Source organism: Plectropomus leopardus, chromosome 16 (assembly GCF_008729295.1).
Source record: "Plectropomus leopardus isolate mb chromosome 16, YSFRI_Pleo_2.0, whole genome shotgun sequence".
NCBI classification, from domain to species: domain Eukaryota; kingdom Metazoa; phylum Chordata; class Actinopteri; order Perciformes; family Serranidae; genus Plectropomus; species Plectropomus leopardus.
Window position 1 is genome coordinate 12,366,666 of NC_056478.1, and position 24,316 is coordinate 12,390,981.

The 24,316-nt window shown below is 37.7% G+C and overlaps 1 protein-coding gene across 2 annotated transcripts; it reads right to left on the reverse strand.

Moving 5' to 3' along the window:
- Window positions 1-1,481: 1,481 nt before the first annotated feature.
- Window positions 1,482-19,303, reverse strand: fbxo25 (F-box protein 25). Of its 2 annotated transcripts, XM_042503709.1 has the most exons (11): window positions 19,236-19,303; window positions 18,094-18,240; window positions 10,328-10,431; window positions 8,550-8,599; window positions 8,362-8,454; window positions 8,173-8,266; window positions 7,546-7,730; window positions 6,197-6,379; window positions 5,631-5,774; window positions 3,619-3,645; window positions 1,482-2,004 (listed from the first exon to the last, which is right to left on the reverse strand). In XM_042503709.1, exons 2-11 carry the CDS (start codon window positions 18,219-18,221, stop codon window positions 1,915-1,917), a joined length of 1,098 nt encoding a protein of 365 aa, XP_042359643.1. In that variant the 5' UTR covers window positions 18,222-18,240; window positions 19,236-19,303; the 3' UTR covers window positions 1,482-1,914. The 2 variants fall into 2 exon arrangements, with proteins under 2 accessions (XP_042359643.1, XP_042359644.1); XM_042503710.1 differs by lacking the exon at window positions 3,619-3,645.
- Window positions 19,304-24,316: the final 5,013 nt, after the last annotated feature.

The following is a 24,316-nucleotide window of genomic DNA, read 5'->3' on the forward strand; positions in this document are numbered from 1 at the left end:
GTCATAGTGACTTTGACCTATGACCACCGAAATCTAATCAGTTCATCCTTGACTTTCAAGTTGTCATTTGTGCCAAATTAGAAAAAAATCCCTCAAGCCTTTCTTGAGCTATCGTGTTCAAGACAATAGGACAGATGGGACATTGGGTCATAAAAAAATATTTTTACAGCAAACAAAACATCAATTACTAAAAATGAACAACAATAAAAAGGTTTTTAGAAATATTTAATTATTTATATCTAGTTCCTGTCCCATAAAAGTCATGATAGTACCATCAGGAGCATTGGGACAGCAAGGGAATATTACAAAAATTGGAGAAAAGGTTACAAAACTTTTTTTCCCCATAAATAATGTTTAACATTTCCTTTCTGTCAACTTGACAGTTCTGACAAAAGTAGATCGTAAAAACTTATACGGCTAATGGAGCTATACATTATTTTCTCTTAGTATCAACGACTCCAATGTACACAGAGCACAGCAAGAATTCACAAAAGACAACATACATTATGTAAACAGAGAGTCAAACATGACATGCACTCAGTTATTGCAAAAAATACCACCAGAACAGAACAGAGCAAGAAGAAGAAGAAGAAGAGTTTTAACCCCATTAAATAAACAGTTAACACGAGTCATCATATTCTGCTGCACTGCAAATGTAACCATTTGAGAAAAACCTCTTAAACATTACCTGTCACCACTAACTTACCATAAACATGCTACAACTTCTTTTACATATAAATCCTTTCACATGTTATTATTACATTTATATATTATATTTGTCTTTCCTCTGTTGGGAGTAGCTTTTTTTGCCAAGAAGACAAAAATTTGTGCAGCAGAGGAAAAAAAATTAAGGTCTTTATATTTCACCCATCATATAACATTCTTGTAGAAATACTTCGCCTCATAAAGGATCATTTGTGTATCATTTACTTAATATGAGTTATGTTGAATTTGTAAAGAAAGCTTCTATCTCAAATGCCTCCACTGTGAATGAAGAATAAAAAAACTGAGAAATTCTTGTTAAATTGAAGTCCTGGGGTTTTTTCACATTTAACAATAGCAGAACTATATCAAAACATCTGTTCACAAGCTCTCACACAACTCGTGCAGTATAATCCAAGTCTCATTTATCCAGTCATGCACGGCACTTTCCGCTAAAACAGTAATATTTACAACACCTCTGCATTAACAACTCAAGACTGCTACTCATCCATGCGTGAGACTGATTATGTGGAACTTTTGAAAAAGGAAGGTTTCAGCAAAAATGCATGTGCTTGGGAAGTAATGAGCATACGACTGCCTAAATGAGACTTTGTAAACATGTTTCAATATACTTTTGCAGTTAAAGCGGTCCCCTATGACTTTAATTCATCAGGAATTTTCTGTTTTTGGATTCATCATTCACAGTGGATACCAGAATTACTCACTTTGGTACAATACCTTAAAAATGTAAAATTGTAGCGTGTTGTGCTGTTTTTTTCTGAGGACACTCAACCTGTATTTTCTGTGTTGGGAATGTTTATTGGCGTGTACCCGCTCAGGTGAAGTCAAGACTTCTATAAAAAGGTAGCAACAAAGTGCCAGACCGTAAGCAGCAGGCATCCAAGAGACAGAGCACAGAAAAAACACATATATAGCGAGGCATAACGCCAAACAAGAGTGATTCTGAGGTTGGCTTTTACCTTCACTTTTGCTGGCAAGTGTGTTTTCGAACAGTAACGGACAATCCTGTATCATATACCCTTAATCTTCCCCACTATATCTTATGAAACACTTGTGCGTAAGGAAACAACAAGACATAAAAAAGTCATCTCTTTCAGTTGAAGCCCTTTGTATTAGAAACGACATCAAGGTCCCGTACACACTCTTGTGTTGAGTAAACTTAAACTTCACTCAAAGAACAACGTGAGGGGTTCAAAACTTGAAGAGGTCAATAAAGTGCTGCGGAGAAATGGGCATGAGGCAGCTGTCTGGGTCGTTGGCTGTGCATGGATGGCCACAGTCCTGGAACACAGTCAACAACCACACGGTTAGAAAGAGAGACCTAGAAACCGCCAGAGCAGCTGTGCTTACAGTTCAGACACAGCATCCACGAGTTACTAAGAACATAGAAGGACTTCACATATTTAGTGATGCATTTACAACTAACTGCAACCTGATTCAGGGCCTGTATTCACAAGCTTCCTAGTATAAAGAGTTGCTCCTTGTGACAAAATTCTAAGAAAATTCTTAGAATTATGACGTTTTCTAGGTATTTCCCCTTAAAGTTAAGACTAGATTCTGGTAAGGATGCAGGATATTATGTCGATATGTAACTACTCATTAGGCCGATAACCTATATCAATATATTCACTTTTTTACCCATCCAAATTTAGTGATCATCAAGTCTCTTCTGTTGTGGAATTAACATAATTTTACGCATACTCTCATTGTAACGGCCCGACAGATGGAGACTTAAATACAATGCTTTTCCGTGTTTGCAGTATTCAGTCATTATGTGTAATAAGAAAAAAAGCATCAACTTAGGGTTGATGTTTTGTGCATGCTTACTTTGACAATTTTTAGAAAAATCGTTTGTCATATCAGCAGAAATCAACATGTTGGGCAAACTTTTAACCACCAATAACTGGCAATACCAATGATGTGCCGATATTATCATGCATCCATGGATCCTGGTAAAGATAAAAGCTTATTTATAAAGCATCTTAGCCCTCAAGAGAGCTCCTAGGATGAAAAACTGTTGGGAGTAGGGAGGACGACTTTTATGAGGCTTCATTTTCTTGAGAAAATGGTGGAAAGACAAAGAGGTAGGAGAAATATTCTCCAAACGCTGGATGAAAGTTAACTAATGAAAGGCAAAAGATCGGATGGCGCAGGAATAATGCTTGTGGTCAATCTTACTATGGATACTGGGACATTCACCATCAAATGCAGTAATGATATAATGCCAAAAATAAAGTGAGCAAAACACTAAAATATTTGTAAATATTTGTAAAAATGTTGCAGTGTAGCAGTATGGTCATGCAAAAAGCACTTTCACAGTCTGATATTGTGATACAGTTCATTTCATTTCCACTGGATGTCCACACCTTGTAGGCTTATTAAAGGATGTAAGAACCAATCACACCTGTTAAAAGAATTATCACACCTAGCAATGAGGTCAACCACACCTCCCTACTATGGTAGAAGTTTCAGTCGCTCCGAAAACTTTCCTAAATCACTCCTAAGCTGGGACTCCTTGCTAGAAATGTTCAGTCTGAGTTAGGAGCTCTCTGAGAGTGTTGTCAGAATGTTTGTGAATACGGCCCCTGGATATTAGTATACACAGAAAAACACTTACTGTGAACTAAATGACAACTGACAGATTTCTTTCAGACACATGAACTCAACATATAGAGGAATTAATGAACGCTGTTAGACGCAGTCAAAAACTCAGCAGAAAGAGCAGGAGTGTTTACTAAAAACACCTCGAGCAAAAGATGGTGACATTAAGTAAAAAGGAAAACAATACCAGACAAAAACTTTACACATGTAGAAAAGTTATAAATGAGATCAACAAGAGACAAACTAGCAACTGACGAAGAACAGGAAGGCGCGACGGGACGGGACGGGAGGTACCTTGAGTAACAAAGCCAGGTGACGATCCTTAATGAATCAGGGAGAAGAGGAACCAAGGAGAAGAGGCGGGAAGGAAAAAAGACAAGCAAGGAGAGGGATGCAAAGAAGGGGTGGTTTAAAACATACAGGGACCCCGTCAAGGGAAACAAGATTACGGGTGGTAATTATTACAATAAGGGGAACAAATACTATAAAAACAGCTGCATTATTCACTGAAGTACTGTTAGTTTGTGTAGATACAAATCACCCAGAAGTTATTGAGTCAAGCTTTGTTTTACACATGGTTTAAAGTCACATCTCATGTGTCTCTGAGTACAAAGAAGTCATTTGTTTGAGGTCAATTTAACCTCTGACTGCTACATATACACATATGAGCACACGCGTACACAGATTGTTTTGGCTGAAAGCAAGATTGCCATTAACACGAGTGATAATGAATGTTTATATGTGTGACTCAAGCTGAATGAACAGAACATCGTTCTGTTTGCACTGGCCTCAAGTCTTAACATTAAGCTTATCTGTAATTAGTCAAGGTAGAAGAGCAATAGAGCGCTGCAGGAATGAGTCCTAAAGCCCAGAAATGAGTTAGCATGTTGGTACTTCTGGTTCCCTCATCTCAAAAGTTAGTTGTTTTTTGAATGGCTTTTTGGTTAGATTCCTGAAATAAGGTTTGTGGTTAACACAAGCTTATGAGACTTTCTGGTGCTGTTCTAAAACATAAAATTCATCAGTAAACACCCCACTCCTGAATGTTGAAGCTTTCATGTGCCTGTTTGGACCTGCTTTTAGCATGTGTTTTGGTGATCTTAACAAAGGTGGACAGAAAGACACATCACTGTTTAACTCATGTGCCATGCGTCTCAAGCTGAACACCTGTGTTCAGATTTCAGTACTGCCCTGCACAGTTATTATGTCCACACTTTTGCTTTTTAACACGTCTACTTCAACAAGGCAAAATGATGGATGGTCAAGCTACACTTAGTCCAACCTGACATAAAATGGATAAGTGTTTATGCTACAAAAGATGTGTGGTGGTATTACAAACGTATGTCTGGAGCCTGACGTTAGTTTTTTTAATGTCTGGATTTTGGAAAAAAAAATCACTGAAGCAGTGTTCTTTTGTGAGGATTATCTTGCTGAATAAAATGTGTAGAACTCATTTGAACTCTGGTGAATAGAGTGCAAAAAAAATACAGAATATACTACAACAACATTCAAGAAGCCTATCCAGACCTGGTCTGAAAATAGGGTGGAGGTGTGAAAGGCTTTGCTAAAATAGAGCCAGGTCAAGCTTTTTTTTCAAACAAGTGACATGTCACAGTCTGATTGCTGATGCATGGAGCAGGTTAGGACTTCATCATTAGAAAATGCAAAAACAATTTGTTTGCTTGCTTGCTTGTTAATGTTGCATCCTGTTAGGAAGAGGTGTATCTTAATTATGTGTTTGCCACAAACTTATTTTCTATGAAAATCCAATCGTTTTTTGTTGAGTGAACCAGGGCAATGTTAATTTCTGGGCTGCCCTATAAAAAAAAACCCTCATCCCAGCACTGCTTTTTGTTAGGGGTTTTTTACTTTTTCCCCCTGAAAGCCAAATATTTACTGTATACAAATGGGATTCATTACAACTGAACACAGTTCTCACAGTATGCTCCAGACAGCGATATCAGTGTCAGAGAGGCTGTGTGATTGGACCAAAGTGTCTCTGAGACTTTAGCCTGAATTTACTAAACGATAATAGGTGTTTTGTCTCTTTGGCCAAGGAAATACTGTGTGCTCCGGTGCAAACCTGATTTGACAGAGAGATATCAAGTCTGTGAGAAATGTCTCTTTTAACATTGCAGGTTTCATTCACTGTACACACACTCTGCGTCTACTTTACTGTCATCTACAGCAGTGAAAGGCAACGAAACCAAAAGCTAAACAATGAAGTGCACTTAACTTTTTTTTTTTTACCTTCATTTTACATGAAACAAATGTGGTTGTAGGTGTGTGTTTATCTCTTTGTTTACCTTCCAGAAGAGGATGCTACAGTGTTTGCAGAAGTGCAAGGTGTCACCATACTGCTCCCTCATTGGATAATGCTTCTTCAGGGTGAAGTACATCAGCTTCCAGTCCACATTATCACTCTTGGATAGGACCAGATTCCTACAGAACTGCACTCGGACAGAAGGAAACACACAGTTAAAAAATAAATAAAAAATATAAAATAAAACATTTAAAACACAGGAGATAGAAATGTAATTATAACTGGAACAAAGTGTAAGTGGATATAATTGAGGACAAGTTCTCATTAACACCAATCCTAAGAGTGTGTATGTGCGAGAATAGTGTGTGTGTGCCTGTGAGTGAACGAGAGACAGTGAGAGAGAGAGACATAGAGACACAAATGCAATAATGCTGCCCTCTTGTGGTCAACAGGTAAACTACATTGCAGCCATCACTGTGGATGCTCAGCCGTAAACTACTGTTGTAAGCCTCAATCACTTCCTTTTTAAAATCATCATAAAAATCACATCTTTAGCTGTGTGCAAATCCTCCTTGTCTATATCTGATCAAACCAAATCTGTTCTCTCACCTGTTTGTCTGCAAAGTGAAAATGGCAGAGTTTTTTCCACAGTATCCTGTCCTCACTGAGGCAGTGCAGCGTGGGCGTGGCCTGTCCCAGGTTAATGATGTCATAGGCATCAGATAACTTGCAGAGGATCTTGTTCTGCATGTGAAGCGGCAAGTCGCTAAATGACATGCCGTTGCTGATTTGCTGGGGAGACAAATTAAGAGCAACACATTAAAACTCAGAGCTGGATTGCGCAGAATAACTCAAATCTTCCTACATCCTGCTTCTTCAGTTTTTGTTGTCCTATACTTGTGAAAGTCTGTCCGTCACTAAGTGAACAAGTGAGTAATGAAGTTACACCTCTGGTCAACAAGGTAGCAATGAAAATATGTGCTTTTGCAAGTATTCAATAACTTAACCCTAATACAGTGCAGTGTCCCCAAATATTCTTTAATTTCACTCAGAGGAAATTGTTTCTTTTTTTTACAGCATATGTCCCAAATATTGTCTTATAGGTGCCCAAATATTTATAAACTTCAACCTAAGTTTTTTTTCAATAAATTCACTCTCATACAGTGTAGTTTCCACTATTATTCACTCATTTCACTCTTAGATTTTGGTTTAAAATAAAGTCACTCTTATACAGTGTAGTGTCTCCAAAAATTAAATAACTTCTCCATAAAACTGTTTTTTTTAATGTGTCCAATGTTTTAACAATTGAAACACAGACACTTTCAAACTGTTCAACTGTTATTGATGAATTTAGTTGTAATTTCTCTAATTCAAACCAAATCAAATTGTTATGATTTTTGAAAGATTCAACACAATTCAGAAATAATTCTGTGGCATGTACCATCTAAATAAATCATTTGCTACACGTGATAAGCTGAAGCTGAAGGTGGGAGGAGGAAAATATGAATTGATAAGTCATAGGCTGGGTTATAAGAGTGAAAGTCTGTGACTAAGTGAATAGCATCCATCCTTTTCAAATTAAAACTCCTCCAGCATTTTGTTCACAGAAGAGCCTTATACTAGGTTTTGATCGAGCCTTGTTTTTTCTCAGGACGATGTGTTACAATTCATACACAGTTGAGTATTAAATAATCAGTTCCAACAGATTAGTTGTCAATATTTCTGCTTCCATATTTTATGTTCCTCACTCATTAATTCAACTTTCAACGGGGAGCAGCACGACGAGTGAACCGTGGTCAGTAGATGCAAATCTAATGCAGTTGTTCCCTTTTTAAAAGTCACATTTACATAGAGACAGCTCAGATTGGACCTGGAGGTGTGTTGAGCCCCCGAGCATGCTGAGGCAAGTTTTACAGGATGGAATACACACACAGAGACCAATGCATGCACACACACACCTTGGGGATCTGCAGGTTGTTGACCTGCTGCTGCCATTTGTGAATGGTCTCAAGTCGGTACAGCCAGATGTTGATGTTACCCACGAGGACACACCTGCCAACATGGATAGTCAGATTGTAAAGTGTTGAGCTCAGGTCCTGCAGCAGGTCCTTGACAAGGCGTGGATTGTAATGGTCATCGAGAACTAGTGGGGTAATTTTAAAAACAAACAGAAAAACAAAGAAAAAAAACATTAGCAGCCAAAATACTGAAAATATTTCCTTTTCTCACCTATAAATACAAAATATATACAATATAAAGAAATTGTTGAAAATACTTTTTTTTCTGGCAAGCAGCCAGAAACAAGCCTAGTATACAAAACGTGCTATTAAAACTAATACTTTAACATATAAATTTCACTATATACAGTCGTGGAAGAAGTATTCAGATCCTTTACTTTGGTATAAGTACTAATTCTACACTGAAAATACTCCACTACAAGTAGAAGTCTTGCATTCAAACCCTACTTACGTAACCTGTCAGGAAAAAACCTTTTCATTAAAGGCTATCATCCTAACCAGTGACAGACCCTTTAACAACAAGCTCCGACACCAGACAGAATGTGACAAATATCTCCATCCCCTTACCCTTTCGTACAATCTTCTCCAGAATGTTGAAATAATTTTTCTGGGCAGCTCCACTTAAAGAGGTCAGCTGAGACCTGGCTATTAGCTGAAAAAGCTATGATGGGAGAAAGACAGAACAAGACAGTTTGAGGAAGAGTCGCTTAACCAATGATTTAAAAGTTGAAAGTTGCGAAAATGATCATGGCTTACTTTTGCAACATAGTTGAATCTTCTCAGGTCCTGGATGGCACTGGAAAAGTCTAGACGGTTGAGGGCTTCACCAAGTGTGCAGTATCCATGTCGCTGTGTGTTGAAATGAAAATACGCACATTTTTCCATTAAATGATTACAACAAATAAACTCTTATAAAAAATTCTGATAACAGCTGCAGAACTCACTTCTTTTGTGCTCCCTTTCTGCACGTAGATCCATTTATCCTCAAAAACAACTGGGCAATGAAAAAAAGCAAATAAACACATTGTTTGACACAGTTTCAGTGTTTTGGTGTAAATTTAATTACTGTATTGTACTGTATGTATGTTACTGTAGCAGGTTCGCACAATATGAAGTCAAACTGTGCAATTTAATGCCAACCAATCCAATCGAATCTCTTTGCAGCACATATAACCTTCAAAACCATTATTGGCTAATGTTAAATTTAATTACTTTGCAGACTCATAACCTTCCTCCAACAGTTTCAAAAAGCTGGATATCATTGCCTCCCCTAATGCAGAACTCGCTGCCTGTATGTGCTTTGGTAATTCAAATAGTAGAAAGCAGATTATTTATGATAATCTCAGGACATGTTAACACTACTCAGGGGGACATGGTAGTGACAAGTCCACTTTGTGGGTGAGGTTTCAGGCTTCTTTACTGGTGTTTTGTCGTAGTCTGCTCCCCTGTTGATATGTGTTTCCCCGAATTAGACAGTGATTGGCTTTTGGATTAGAAACCTAACTTATCTAGCTAGAATCTCAGATTCTAGGGAAGGGCACAGACATTGCCCCTTCAGTAGAGGAGTGTGAAAGTCTCTAGTGACAAACTTAACAAAGATATTATGGTCAAGACAAGACATTTTATCAGGCATAAACTTAAGAAAAACTCATTTTTGAGTGGAGAGGGACTTTAAAGATAACTGCCACACACTGAAATGTGTAAATTTGCTTACATGAGAGGACTCAGAGGAGATGCATACAGTGGTCTAATTCTGGGAGGAGGAAGTGGACAAAGCAAATAACCTGGAGAGTCAAACATGTTGACATGTGAGAGCAACTTGAAGCTGAGATGAGCCTCAGGTCCTTTTGACAAAGAAGACTGGCTGTGGTTTAGACAGGTTTAGAGAACCCCATCACCTACAGTCAGTGCTACACAGGGGTTAAACACAGCTTCAGACTTCCATTAATTAAAATAAGAATCATATTTTTATTAGCAATCTATGTTTGTTACAGTGTTTTTTAAGGTGAAATAGAGATATTCAAGTTGATTACTGCAGAGTCTCTGGTGCTGACATCTAATAGTTTACATCCAAAAGTGTTACTTAATTCAACCCAATTTTATTGTTCTTATAGAGATATTAAATCATGGCTAAAAGAGAAGCGACATTGTTCACACCTGTATTTTGTAAATTGTGTAGATGTATTTCTGTGTGTGGATTTGGGGATGATTTTATGTGTCTATTTGTGGATGTATCTTTGTGGATGTATTTGTGATATCTGTGGATGCTTTTTGTGTGGATATATTTGGTGTATGGATTTACTGATGGTTATTATTGTTGTAGTATTGTTTGTGTGTATGTGCTTGTGGATGCCTGTGCCTCCTGTAGACAGGTGTTGCAAATTATTGTTTTCCTACAAACATTAAACTCAGGGCATCTGGTTCTTGTGCATATATGTACATTTCTAATGCTACTGTGACGTCCATATCAAATTAACTACAACCAAATAACAATAGGAGATGGTGTCATGCAGTAGTTAGCTTCAATTTGACAAATCTCAGGTGAAAAGTGAAAAAGCTAAGTGCAAACAACGATTTCAATAAGTGCAGGCCTCTCTGCTGCAATTATGACCTGTGCTTCCCTGTATTTCTGCTCTGCTCTTTTTGTACAAAGGTCCTTTCATTTTCATACCCCAAACTGTTCATGAAACCAAAGTAGTGATTATGTGTTGCTGAAACTCACACTGCGATTTGGTGTTATTGTTGAAGAGGTCCTTTTTCCTCTTTGTGGTGGCGAGCTCGCACACATCTCCGACAAACAGATTGTCTTTGTTGTCACTGCAGAGCCTGTTTAGACAGAGAAGGCATGGGAGGAATTTGTTAACTGCATTGCATGCAAGAATGACCACCTGAAGTACAATGTGCAAGCCACTGTGAAGAAGCCTGGAGCAAGTCAGTGACTTTTTACTGATGTCCTGTATATGACTCTGTTGCAATAGCATGATGGATCTGAGGCAGTTTAAGTGTTGCTGTGTTTTGTGGTGAAAAGCGCCAGCATATGTGCAATTTAGAAATCATAATCCACTCTTGATAACACAGAAAGTGAACACCCTTACATTTGTCTGGTCAAAAATCTAGCTGCTTTGTTTTGAACAAATCTGAATAATAAGCTAAGACAGATGTAGCAGGAGTCAGAGGAGTCAAGACGTGGCATTACAATGATTCTCAGTCCATTATGTCGGAGGAAACACTGCAGATGGTGGAAATACATCAGAGTCTGAGAGACAGACTCACAGATGTGACTCAGACGATCCTTTCTCAGACAACAGGCAAAACATTTTGAGATCTCCATCTGATCTCTGTTATTTCTGGCAGCCTTTCTCAGCCTGCTTGCTTGATAAGTGGCCTTGTTATTACTGATAAGATAGGTCTTAACATTTTTGGCAGGTGAACTGCACTTGACATATGTTGACATGGGAGGCTTGAATTGGCCCAACACCAACAGAATTCCCCAAATAAAAGCATGTGCTGGATACAGACTATCTATGGGTGTTCGTGAGGGTCGGTGCACATTTTTGTGCAAGACTAAAAGTTGCCCGCTTACCCTCAAGAAGAGATAAGACATTAAGGGAGCAATATGGTAGTATTATTGTGTAAACATGTAATATTTTCTTCAACTGCAAATAAAATCAATTACATGAAATAAAATAAAGTTGAAACTGTAATCCATTCCTCTGTACCTTGACATTCTCTAATGGCCTTTAGCAGATCAAAGGGCTGCACTGGTTTATTGACTCTTCATGCATTAATAACTCATTGGCTGACATTGAGCACCTGACTGGCAACACTACCAAGTCGGGAGCACAATATTTGAGTCAACTGATTTTACCTGGAAATTATAGTTATAACAAATAATAATAATAATAAATAATAATAAATAATATAATAATTCTAGCTGCTTTTCAAAAATGTTAAGCAATAATAATAATAATAATAATACAAGAAATGCAGCACAAAGTGTTTACAATAAGGGCATTATAAGCACAGAGTGCTTTATATGAAAACAGACAAATGAACGAAAGACAACCTAGAAAGGCAATTCAGCATAAAAGTGCAAAACAGTTTAAAACAAAAAATAATCATAAAATCATAACACTGATTAGGATAGGACATTTTAAAAGAATCGCAGCAGTCTGATGTGTAAAAAGAAAAGTTTTAGAAAGCCAGAGCTAGATAAAGACTAGGGTGAAAATATGCATTTTTCTTTTAAAAATAGTGATAGTGAATAGTGAGCTGGTTTCTCTGATATCTATAGGTAGTGTGTTCCACAGCTTCGGGTCGTAATGGTAGTGGCAAAAGCCACATCCCCGATTTTCATTTGGCTGTTGCTGGGAACCTTCAATAAGCCAGCAGTAGATGACTGCAGTGTTCGGAACGGTGAATAGTAACATATTGTCAAAACATCACATCTGTGGTACCCTGCTGGCTACCCCTTTTTTACAAATGTCAATTTGGCGATGTTCTTACCTCTGTTATTATCTCCGCTGCCAGCATGAAAGCGAGACAGCTATGTCCCATTCTAAGATCTTACCTTTTATACAGAACTGTGAGTCAGAATAATAGCGCAATATTCTCGCCTAGTACAGGCAGTGTAAAAGGGACTGAAAAAACAAGATCCATGACACATTTCCCATGACTGGGAAAGTCTCTGGATCTCATATAAGATCATACTCTTTTTTGTTATGAACAGACTGATTAAAAGGTTCTGCTGCATTAGAGAATAACTTTACCTAGTTTCAACAAATACCAAGCAGGGACACTGTGAGCCCTGTAACAGGTCCCAGACCACATACAACAGTAATGAAAAATACAAGGACTTTGGTCTGTTTTCGATCTTTCAAAACAGAGAACAGCTGGAGGAAATATTTACTTCAATCTTGGTGATATGACCACATACATGCTTTTAGATTTAGAAAGGAATATACTTTTTCCTCCAGCATAAGTGAAGGCATGTGTCTGCTTGTCTGACTGTCGAGTGAACAGATCAGGGTGAATGGGCCCTGCGATAATCCCTCGTCTCTATCCATTTATCCAATTGCACAGGCGTACACACAAACACACACATGCAAGCAAGTAATCTGTCACAGTGAATTACAAGTGAGGAATGCAATAACTTCGCTTTCCAACACAGGTTGCATGCAGAGCACCAGCCTCCACAGATCCATTAAAAGACATCACAGAGCAGCAGAAATGGTCAGAAGGATTTGTGGATATTTAAACTATATCCTGAAATACATGAGCGAAAGAGATGAGGGTGATGTAGGAAGTCAAGTCAAGTATGTGGCTGACATTTTACTGTTACTTACTCACTGATAGATACATTCAAGTAGTTTTTATAGCATGCTTTTTCAAGAGAAAGATCACAGGGTCAGATAAAATCTCAGTCACAGATACTGACAGTAAAGTGAAGGTTAAATACTTAGCAGATACTCAACTTTCTAGCACCTATCAGGCACTTTAGTGCAGATAACAGGTGACAGAGGTTTGTAGACGACGATGAGCTGCCATCATAATGCCCTTCTTTCTTTCTGGCCTTTATGTGTTGGTCTGCCAAATCTACCTCTGCTGAATGAAGTCACAGGCCTTTCTGAGTCAGGCTGCGCTTGGACAAGGGCCAATTTGAATGGATGATGTCATTAGTTATTGTCTAATGTTGTGTCCTTTGCCTTTTTGTGGGGAAAAAAAACTGCTGACAAGCTAATGTGGCACTGTGAGGTACTGTTAGTTGGTTGATCAACAGAAGAGGCGACACTGTGGCCTGAGGGGGACATCACCAACTGGTGCTGAGCTTTCACCCTTTAACCCCATCAGCACCAACAGGACACCAGCGTCCTGCTCACTGTGTCTCTGAGGCTTGCTCACAAACTTGTTTAACTTGCTCACAGTGCTGTGTGAATGTCACCGGTGCACCTCTACAAATACATCCACAGGTTTTCTGCTTGCATCATTTGGTGTGTTTGTCCCTCCTTGTTCACACATTTGGCCGAAATAACAGTAATGTACATTAAAGCTACACATTGTACAAAGTCATTGAGCAGGATTTTTTCTTTAAGATGATTCTAAGAATTATTTGATGACTTTTTGTATTTTGTAAAAATATTTAGTCATATTAATTCATTGATGAAACATATTACTGACTAAATATTGACCTCTACACTACAATTATCAACTTCTCATCATTTTAAATGGTGAATGTGTGAGTTGGAAGCTGAACCAAGTGAACAACACTGGTGCATGAGGAGCTGAGAATTACGTGCACAGCTCAAATTTTACATGCATTTGCACGTGGTATTTCAAGCCCTGCTTACATACTTCAGCATCAAACCTGTGACTTACACTGTGCTGCCAATGCTAATGGCATTATGCCTGTTGCCATCTTTTATGTCTTCTGCTTTTATTAAAGCCTTTATTATTAGTATTTATGTGCATTTTTAATAATTAGAACACAATGCTTTTTTTTAATGAAACAAGGCAGGTCTTTACATGTGTGATGACACTGTTCATTCATTGCACATTAGTGTCTTTGCCTTTATTATTAACTGCTTATGTTTTAGTCAACTTTTCACACTCTGGGTTTTGACATTCGACTCCAATGAGGTCCGAAAGCTCAGAACCATAAAACCTGACTTGAGAAAAATCTGAGTAAACTGTAAGTAAATGTTTGTCAATGCTCTTTATTATCAATTTTTGACCATTTTGTTTATGGGTTATGATGCTTATTATCAATATAGTTGCTGCCAATTACACCTCACAGATATCACGGATTACTGTTGTTTAATAAGCTACCATTTTGACACCTACAGAGTTTGAGATAAACCTACATGCATACAGTTTTTACAAATTCAATATATAACATAAAAGAAATTGTGTAAGACATCCACAATTTTAGCTAACAAGAGACTTTGAGAGTCAGGTCAAAGCAAGCAGCACAAAGAAATGCATAGCCATGTATAGCATAAACAAACTATTGATATAATTAGTAAGCCTCACTGGACCACACAAACCCTCAACACACCTACTATATGACATAGGAGCAGACAAATAGAATGAAACAGATAAATAAGAATGGGATCCTCCTCTTTTCTCTCCAGTTATGTGACCACTCATTTCCAGTTGACATGTGTCAAAACAGTACATGTTTCCTGCAGATAACAAGGCGAGCTCTCCTGCCGAGAGGCAACCCAGACTGCCCATGGGGGCACATGTAACACAGACCATAAAGACTGAAATAACTTGTTTTGACTTCAGCTGCTTTCAACAAACACTGGTCTTTTAAGCCTTTCATCCCACTGAACGCCTTTGGTGGGGACAGAATTATAAATATGCACAACAGGTACTGGAACTTTTAAGTTATTCTTGTGTGCTCCTCACAGAGGAACAGGCATGTTATTCATTGCAAAACAGGACTTACATGTTGCACCAGATTCAAACATCCACAGGTAACTCCCGGAGACCAATACTGGACAAGAAGTCCAATATTGACTTTCTGAGCTGGTCTAGCACAATGACGGATTTCAGAGCATCTGAAAAGATGCTTATCCACAGGTTTATTCCATTGTGTCCTGACAAGTGTCTCTGAGGTGATGAAACAACTCAGAAGAGCTTTGTGTTAATATTAAGTAAATTGTTATAATACTGTTTCCTGAGGCTTTAACACAACTAAAATCCAACTTGATGTACTACATTTAAATCATTCCATCACAATGACCCCAATCTCAACAATAAATGTTAGTATTGTACGTTTCTTCAAACCACCGATATGCTATATTTGTATGTTCTTGTGTAGTGGATATGTTGAAACTTTATGTTTCTTCACATTTCAAAAAGGCTGTACTTAATGTGATGTAATGTATGATTGTGCGACAATAAACAGTTGGTAATGATTAAAAAAGATCATGTTTTGGCTTAAAATACCTGCTATTGATGACACCATCATCCATGGAAATGCCACCATGTCTTGCTAAAAAAAAATATCCACTTTGACGGCATAATCCGAGATGGAAATGCTGCCAATTCCTCACTAAAAAAACACTGTTTTAGTGGCACAGTTGTTACTGGAAATGCTGCAAATGTTTCAGTAAATAAAACATCAGTTTTGTTGTTTGTTGTTTGAACAGTGGTCTTCTGCATGGCAGACTACTCGCCCAAGTGTCGCCGTCCACCATCCCCTCCAGATCTTGGTGAGAGTGTCACCTCAAATACATGTAATCAGAAATATGTCGCTTTTGAAATGTTGATAATATGCATATGAAGTGTACATATGTAACATATTCATGTTTGCAGCAACGCACATTACTAACATTTTGTTCTGATAACTTGGCTGCACAATGTAACACCACTTACAGGTTGTCAGGCAGTCGTTCAATCATACAGTCAAAACATTCATAATTACCCAAAACCAGGGTTTTCAATGACACAAGCCTTTGCAGGTTGAGTCAGTGTTACTATATAACAACAAGTCACATGACTTGTTTAAATGTTTATTCATAAACAACATCGTACGTGTATTGCTTTGGGCGGCTAGTTTGCAGATGAAAGTCAACTCAGTTTACACACAAAAAACTTGACCTCAACACATCAGACTCTGATCCACGAGGTAAAAAAAAAAGAAGAAAATTAGACATGTTATACATCAAATTAAAAATGTCTCTCACGGTGCTGTTGTAAACTTCCTACTCAGTTATTTTGAATATTTATATTTTATTTATCACTGGCAAGTTGGTCTCATGTAAAATTATCCTCTTGAGTGTCTCAACCCAACCCTATACTCAACTCTGTCGGTTGCCATGGCGCCTCTTTGACAATAACAGGCTGCAATTGTGGGATGCAAATCACCTCATCAAAGACTCTCTGCTATAGCCCTGATAGGAGTTGGCTCTCTGATTTTTCTTTCTGGCACTGAGTAGCTATGGCCTTATCAGTGCTCATTCACCACTTTTAATACCTTCTGAGTCCCAAACACTCTTTCTTTTCCTCTCATCTATTAAGCATTTCTGCAAATAAAAGAAATTTGGTTTGCAGCCAGGTATTAAAACATTACTGCAGATCACAAAAATACATCAACCACAGCAAGCAACAACAATTTGTGGTCAAAATGTTTTTTGCTAAAACACAACAGTCAGGCTGACTTAGTAGTTTAAAGGTTTAAGACACAATTTGTGTAAGCACAACATACCGTCTCTGCTGCTTAACTTGTCTCTCTCCCTTCATTTCCTGTCAGATTTCTACTATCCTCTGTTTAATAAGTGGAAAAATCCTCTCTCTGAAAACTTTTGAGGTTTTTTGTGGAAGTTGGAAGACCAAGTCAATGCTTAAAGAGAGCCTTGGCAGCTGTAATCCATCATTAGAGCTCAGTTTTCAATCAGAGATACAGAGCAAATAAGATCTTATAGAGTCTTGGCTAGATTCTGAGCAAACTCAAAGTCTGATGGGTTCATTGATTACATGCTGGGTTCTGAATAAAACTCAGTTCTTTTTACAGCAGAGTAGTCCCTGCTGTTATTCAGTAAAGCCAAAGATGAAAGTGGACAGTGTACTACTGTAAAGCAGAGGACTGGATGATATGGTTAAAATCAATACACTAATGTTAGTTAGATATATTTTGTATAAAATACTGCAATGAAATTGACATCTAATTCATGTTTGGACTGTGCTGTAATGTTAATCAAATTAGGCATAACTCAAATGTGAAATGCAAAAACTCCACTAACTCATTTTCTTAGTTTTTAATTACATTTTACTCACCATGAGTACTTTGGATAGCAAAAAATGTCACCTATTATGAGCATATCAACAGGATACAATACCAAAAGCGTCAATGCATGTTTATGTTGAACTGTCATCCAGCCCTACATTATACTGTACGGCACTGCATAAGAGACAGCATGCTACTGAGGACTAGCTAGTTTTATATTGAAAAGAATGTGAGGTTAAATCACAGTTTTTGTAAATGTAGGCTGGATTTGAAAGGAGCACAGATAACTTTCACTTTTAGTTATCTGTGTAGTTATCTATCTCATCTAAACGGGCTGTCTGTTTGGGAAGTGAGGCTTGGATTGGGCTATACTGCAAAGTTATGCAAGAGGTTGTAAACATAAGTTTTGATTAAGTTTTGCTTGGTTTTGCTATGACTTCAAGTCATCAAGATTTTTCTCAGATTTTGGATTCTGTGTTCAACGCAAAAGCATGTGAGAAAAATGAAGTTTTCTTGATAAATTCAATATAAAATGGGGTGAGTAACTGATATACAAATGGTCATTTTGGGACTGAAGTACTCCTTTATATGCATGTGGCAATTGTGGATGAAGCATCTAATATATATCAAAATTTCATACACAGTAACTCTAAGCTTGATAAAGCATTGACTCATTAACCATATTTGGTTTGTCACTGGTATAACAATGCCACTTATGGGAAATATAGATGACAAAGAAAAAGATATGATCTTACTCTTTCAAGTCTATCTCTCTGTTGTTATCCTCCAACTCGTGTCCATAGAAGATAATCCTCTTCCAGCCATGCTCCGTCTTTTTCCAGCTCCATCCCGGCGACCTCCAATCCTGGCCCAAGAAAGGCATTTTCACTGGGGGGTGGGGGCTGCAAACAGAGAGAATTCAAGTCAAGTGAAAAATGTGGTGGTTCAAATTGGAGTGGTAAAATAAAGATTCTAAAATTCAAGAGAAAAGACCCAAACATGAACACCAGAGCTACTGGGGATAATCAAGTGATCACAACTCCTGCTGAAGGGCATACATTTCATTTCAACTTCAGGGGGGACTCATATAAAACTGGGTGGCACTGTCCTCCTGAAAATTTTGGGCAACATTTAATTTCCTGCATTCTGCTGTTTTTTTTTGCTCCAATTTGTACCTATTCTTCAGTTTATGGTGTAAATGTCTTTATTTTAGTCAAAATTAAAGTCCTCTGATACTTACAGGGGGATGTGTCTCCTGTGTCACCCTCCCCAAAAACTACACCAATTGCTCTGGTCATCAGGTTTAATTTTTTTAAGTCATTTGATCCAGGTGAGAGGAGTTCAAATGAGAAACTGGGAGCTCTTTGTTAAATGACCTTCTGAGCATGTCAAAAATTCAAAACACATACATTCAAATTTTCAAAATATTTTAATGCTATGCATGAGGTTACATTTAAACAATAAGCCTTAGTAGCTTGTGGTTAAACAGGAATAAAATGTATGTTATCATAATGGCCTGTTTTTTCTGCCATAGATTCAGTCTGTCTACACCTGCATTTTCATACCGTCTGTCAGCGACTCCCATATAGCCTACACAAGAGGGCCGTTTGATTTATAAGCATGTTTCGCGATATTATGGGTAAATACAGGGATGCTAATGACATACTGAGCCAAATTGCTTCAAAACACACCTGACAACGACTATGACGCATTTAATTTGAGCATTTGTGAAAATAACAGCTTTAACAAACGGTCGTTTTGACGCGTAACGGTCAAAAAATGAGTTAAAAGAAGCTGTCAGTCGATTCAATACGTTAAGTCACAACAGGGAGGAAATAAAGAATCTCGACAACACATAAACAGAGCTGGGAATATTTTACAAAACAGCTGAACAAACCTTAAGCGACTCCTTTGTTGTATCGTCTGTTTCTGCCTCTCTTTCTTGTCTTCCCTGCCTGCCGTGCTGGAAATATTGACGGAAGTAAACAGAGCAGTGCGGAGACTGGCGTTCGTGCACGCCCCCTGCTGCTCTCTGATTGGCCGAAACGGCAGTATTTATCTTGTTGCTACCCAGAATCGCGTTGCTGATTGGCTGCCTGCGGCTGTCAATCATTTTCTTTTTTTATCGCTTGTGTTTTGTTGGGGCTTTCTCCTACACGTGACAGAGGACTGCGCACATGTAGTTGTGTTTTGATTTTTAGATGGGGGATGGGAATGGGGCCAGTAGGCAATTGTGAGTCATGATCATTATGTGGTTTTTAAGAAACATTTATAAAACAGATGCAATAATAGAACTGTATTATTAATATGTTATTTTATCAACCACAAGCCTCAAGTGCAGACCTTATAGTTAATTTTATTTTATCTAGGTCACTGCTGCTCCTGCTGTAATATTGCATATACAATAGCATCATTGTAAATTTTATTGTGAGACTAAAGGACATAGTCAGATTATGAGACAATGCGCCCCTCAGCACAGGTATGCAAAGGGCCCCACCACCTCACCTCCATAGAAGCAAGAGACACAGAATTTTTGCCTGTAAGTAATTTTGTGTCTTTTTTTGGCGTTTTGTGTTTCTTTGTAGTTATTTTGTGCTCTTGTGGTTGTTTGTGTCTTTTTAATCACAGTCTCTGAGGTCATTTTAGGGTAATTGTCGGTGTCTTATGGTTGTTTGGGTCTCTGAGGGCATGTTGTCTCTCTTGAGATAATTTTTTCTGTCTTTTGGGGGTTTTTTTTACTCTTTGTGGTTGTTTTCCATGTTTTGTTGTGGGTATTTTGTGTATCTTTGCAGTATGCATCTCTTTGTGGCCATTTTGAGTCTCTTCCTGGTCAGTACATGTTAGCGTGAGTTGCATTTTGCAGGTAAAGCCTCATCCTGTAGGTAGACCTGTTCAATAATCCATTTATCCATTTCTGTTTATCTTTTGGAGAAGCTGTCAGAATTCAGAGAATTTTGAAATTTATTTCTTTGTAACATACATCACATTAAAATGGGGCCCATAATACACTTGAAGAAAAACAAGGACTTTTTTTTATTTACAACAAAGGATTTAAAAAGCAGTTTTTACTGCCCTCCCATTACTTCATTTATCCATCTGTCCCTCCCCTATTTTGTGGTAGCCAAAATGCTTGGGGGGAAAGTAGTGGTCCAATAACAACGTACACAAGTTTGATCTGTAACTTAAAACCAGTGAACCAGAGTTTTCTCTTAAAATCTAATTGAAAAAACAAAATATTACTTAAAGCAGAGTATTGCATGTGTCTTATGTACGTATGTTACACATGTAGAGGGGATGCTTAAATATTCAAAGCTGAGGCTATGGAATGTCTGCTGGGCACCGTTTTTGTTGTTGTTGTTTTTTAACTCTATTTTTCCTTCATTAATGTAAAAACTTATGCTTTCAGACCTCACGTCAAGTCTTCGTGAATACAAGTCTCAAGTAAGGACTCCGAGCAGTCAAGTCCAAGTCATCATTTTCGTAACACAAGTCTGACTCAAGAGTATCAAGTGTGCTGCCATTTAAAAAATAATACACTTTCTTGGCAAATCACTAATGCAGAAACTGTTTCTTTGTGTTCCTCAAATCAACTAAAACAGCATTGCATATCAAGCATCCATTCAGACTCATTTATGTGTGATTATTGTTCCCCTGGGCCTAGTTATAGGCTATGTGATTACATTCCAGTTTATTGCTTGTTTCCTTTTCTCTTTTCCCTTTGTTTGCACTTGAACTGACCTACAGTGCTGTAACAGAACAATTACCAAAAACTAACCTGAGTGGCAATAATAATAAAACATCCAAGTCAGAGGTTTAGTATGGCTGCCCTGCCAACATAGGGTTGTTGGAGTTTTAACTAAGTCTTGTTGTAAGATACTGCCCCCTTTAGGCCTCACACAGCAAATTCAATAAGTTTTCAACCATTTCATGTTAAGTGCTATATACTGTATTCCCACTGTGAGCCTTATTGATATACATATATTTATTCAAATAACTGCACTATATCAGTGCACGATCTTAGGAGATGTACAAATGCACATATGCATAATGCACATTTGCATAACACATTGTGACACTGCTGTTGTCTCCCTATAACCCACTAACATGAGAGCGTCTTTATGTTATTTACCTCAGATTACATATACTACTTATTCATATTTATTCATACCATACATACTGTACATGCTATATACTGTAAAAAAAAAAAAAAAAAAAATCAAATATAAGCCTCTCCTATACGCCCAGTTCCTTTTACTAGCCCGGTATGGCTACACATTTTGATTAATAAACACCTGTCTCAATTACAGGCCCAGCTACCATGCAGTTCATTTTTATAAGTTCTTTGGCTACCTGCTGGAGCTAATTTTGGTCAGCTGCTTAGATTGCACATACAGATAAATGTTCAAACTTTGGTCAAGTAAGATTTACAATTTAACCACTCAGTTCATTTTACTGAAACCATGAGCACCAAATAGGACTGTAATACCAACATGATGAACCAGAGTGATGCTAAAAAGATGTTTAGATAGACAATTTGATTGTATTCCCCATCTTTGCTGAGCAACAATTTTGTGTGAAAAGAATTAAAATACTGTCCCATAAAGAAACCTTTCCCAAATATAAGCCTGCTGAGTTTTGTGGTTCACTAAGAAAATCATTGCGCGGGCTATTCATTGAAGTTGTAAGTATTGTAAGAGAGATGGACAGATGGATGGATGGGTGGATAGCTAGATAGATCTAGATAGATTTCTATCTATAGAGCTAGATAGATTCTATCTTGTATCTTTTTGTGTTTTTATTTTTAATTTAGTTTCATTTTTATTTAGCACTCAGTCTTTTCTCTTTGCGTCTGTCTCTTGAGCTGCAGTAAAGTGATTTTTTTTAATCTTAATTTTTCAATTTATACATTTGTTTATTTGACAAGAACAAATGTATGAAAGATTGCTTCATATATAAAATACAAAGTAGATGCAACACATACAGGTTTGTAAGCAAGGCTATTTTGCAGTTGTTTTGCTATGTTGTGTTGTGTTGTGTTGTGTTGTGTTGTGTTGTGTTGTGTTGTGTTGTGTTGATACTTAAATATAAAACTATGCTACACAGGCAGCAGGAAAACCCTTTTTTATGTGACAGATTCCTAATAGTAACAGTTTTACATAATTAAAAAAACAAATAAAAGAAGACATTTACTCACCCATAGCATTGCAAGCAGTGAACATTTTCATATTTATGATATATTAAGCGGCCCTTTTTAAGTTCATCATTAATCATCAACTAAATTTTAAGACCTGAAGTTCTGGTAATAAACAAGAGGAGAGAGCATGACATGACTTGTCGATACAGGATTATAAGATTATGAGCCAGGCTTCTGGAGCAGTGAAAGGTGTGTCTTCAACATGGGTGCAACTGAAAAATCAGTATCTGCTCACATGTACTGAACATACATACTGTTTGTGTATGAGCGTATGAGAGAAGGAAACAGTGTGGGCAGTAATTCCATTTAAATTGTTGATTCAATAATAAGCCTTTGTGTTTTTCCTACTCATGTTACAGCTTCTGATGAGAAACTTGGCTGAAAGACAGAAAGCATTGAAGAGATGAAGCAGACAGAGATTGGGAGGGAAGTGGCGATACAGTTACACCGGTTCACTGGATTTAAGCCTATCAGATTATTAGCTACATTCCTCTCAGACAGCAGGGACCAACTGAATCTGAGGCTGGAAAACAAACACATCCTACGTGCCTAATTCTGTCTGGTGGCTGCATCCAAATTTTTATTACTGTCAACAAGAAACACTCAACCACAATAATGTGAGGAGCAGGTCTCTCTTACCGCTGTGTGTGTGTGTGTGTGTGTGTGTGTGTGTGTGTGCGCGCGTGTGCGTGTGTGTGTGCGTGTGTGCGCAATGGAACGTACACCTTTCAAATGGAGAGCAATGACAAGCACACTCATTGGATTATGGTTACATAAATTATGATTTAAGGCCGCTTTCATGCTTGTATTGGCCTAGAGACCCTACTGAGGAACATATTTCATTACATGCTTTGAAATGTTTCACATGGACTCAAACACTAAACAATTCGAGGTGAATTTTAACCGGGTTTGGGTCAAACTTGGAAACCAGTACTGAGTCAAACGCTGACCCAAAATACATAAATGATAAATGAGCTCTTAGCCTTTATCTAGAATTGCTGGCATCGCTTCTAATACTGTTTATAAATGGTTCTTAACTTATGACTGATAGCTTTTTAAATGGATAATGTCCAGTGTAATATACTGATGTTTTATTGATCAGTTATAATCCATTAATAAGAAAAATTAAAGGGTTTGCCAGAGTGTGAACAATCTCTTTTGAGGGATGGCAGTTTACCTTGGATCTGGACAAAAATCCCTTTGTCAGCAATTGACAAGTTAAGGGATCATATGGAGTGAGCAGGTCATTATTGCAAAATCAACCCGAAGAGGTTGATGCAAGACCTTCTCCTAAGTGGAGGGGTTAGCAAAAATGATCCACTCACTGTATACTGACCCACTTAATACAGATACTTACAAAAGGAATCAATAATTTGACAGAAAATATTGATTTAAAGGAAATGCATACAGGATTTAGTGAGAGTTCGTGGCATCTAGTGTTGAGAACTGCAGATTAAGACCAGCTGATGAGGATTTGAGAATTGATTGATCAGATTTTTACTAGGAGCCAAATTATTTGCAGAGGTGTCTTCCTCTTCAAAACAAACAGACCACGTGATTTAAAGATTTTTTTGTCGTGGTAGGTCTTGCTACATTTGCAAACCCAAAGAGGAAAAAGGTCCCATCTGAGTCAGTGTTTGGCTTGTTTGTTCTGGGCTACAATGGAAACATGGCAATGCAACAGACTTCCATAGACGGGAACCTGCTCTCTATGTAGATTTAAACAGCTCATATAAGGAAACGAAACATAATGATTCTTATTTTAAGATGATTATACATTAAAA

Coding starts and splice junctions, on each gene's coding strand:
- fbxo25 (XM_042503709.1), bottom strand. CDS start 18,221: ATGCCTTTCTTGGGCCAGGATTGGAGGTCGCCGGGATGGAGCTGGAAA. Junction 5,775..6,196: donor TTCACTTTGCAGACAAACAG/GTGAGAGAACAG, acceptor GTCCGAGTGCAG/TTCTGTAGGAATCTGGTCCT. Junction 2,005..3,618: donor ACCTGGCTTTGTTACTCAAG/GTACCTCCCGTC, acceptor ACTGTGTTCCAG/GACTGTGGCCATCCATGCAC.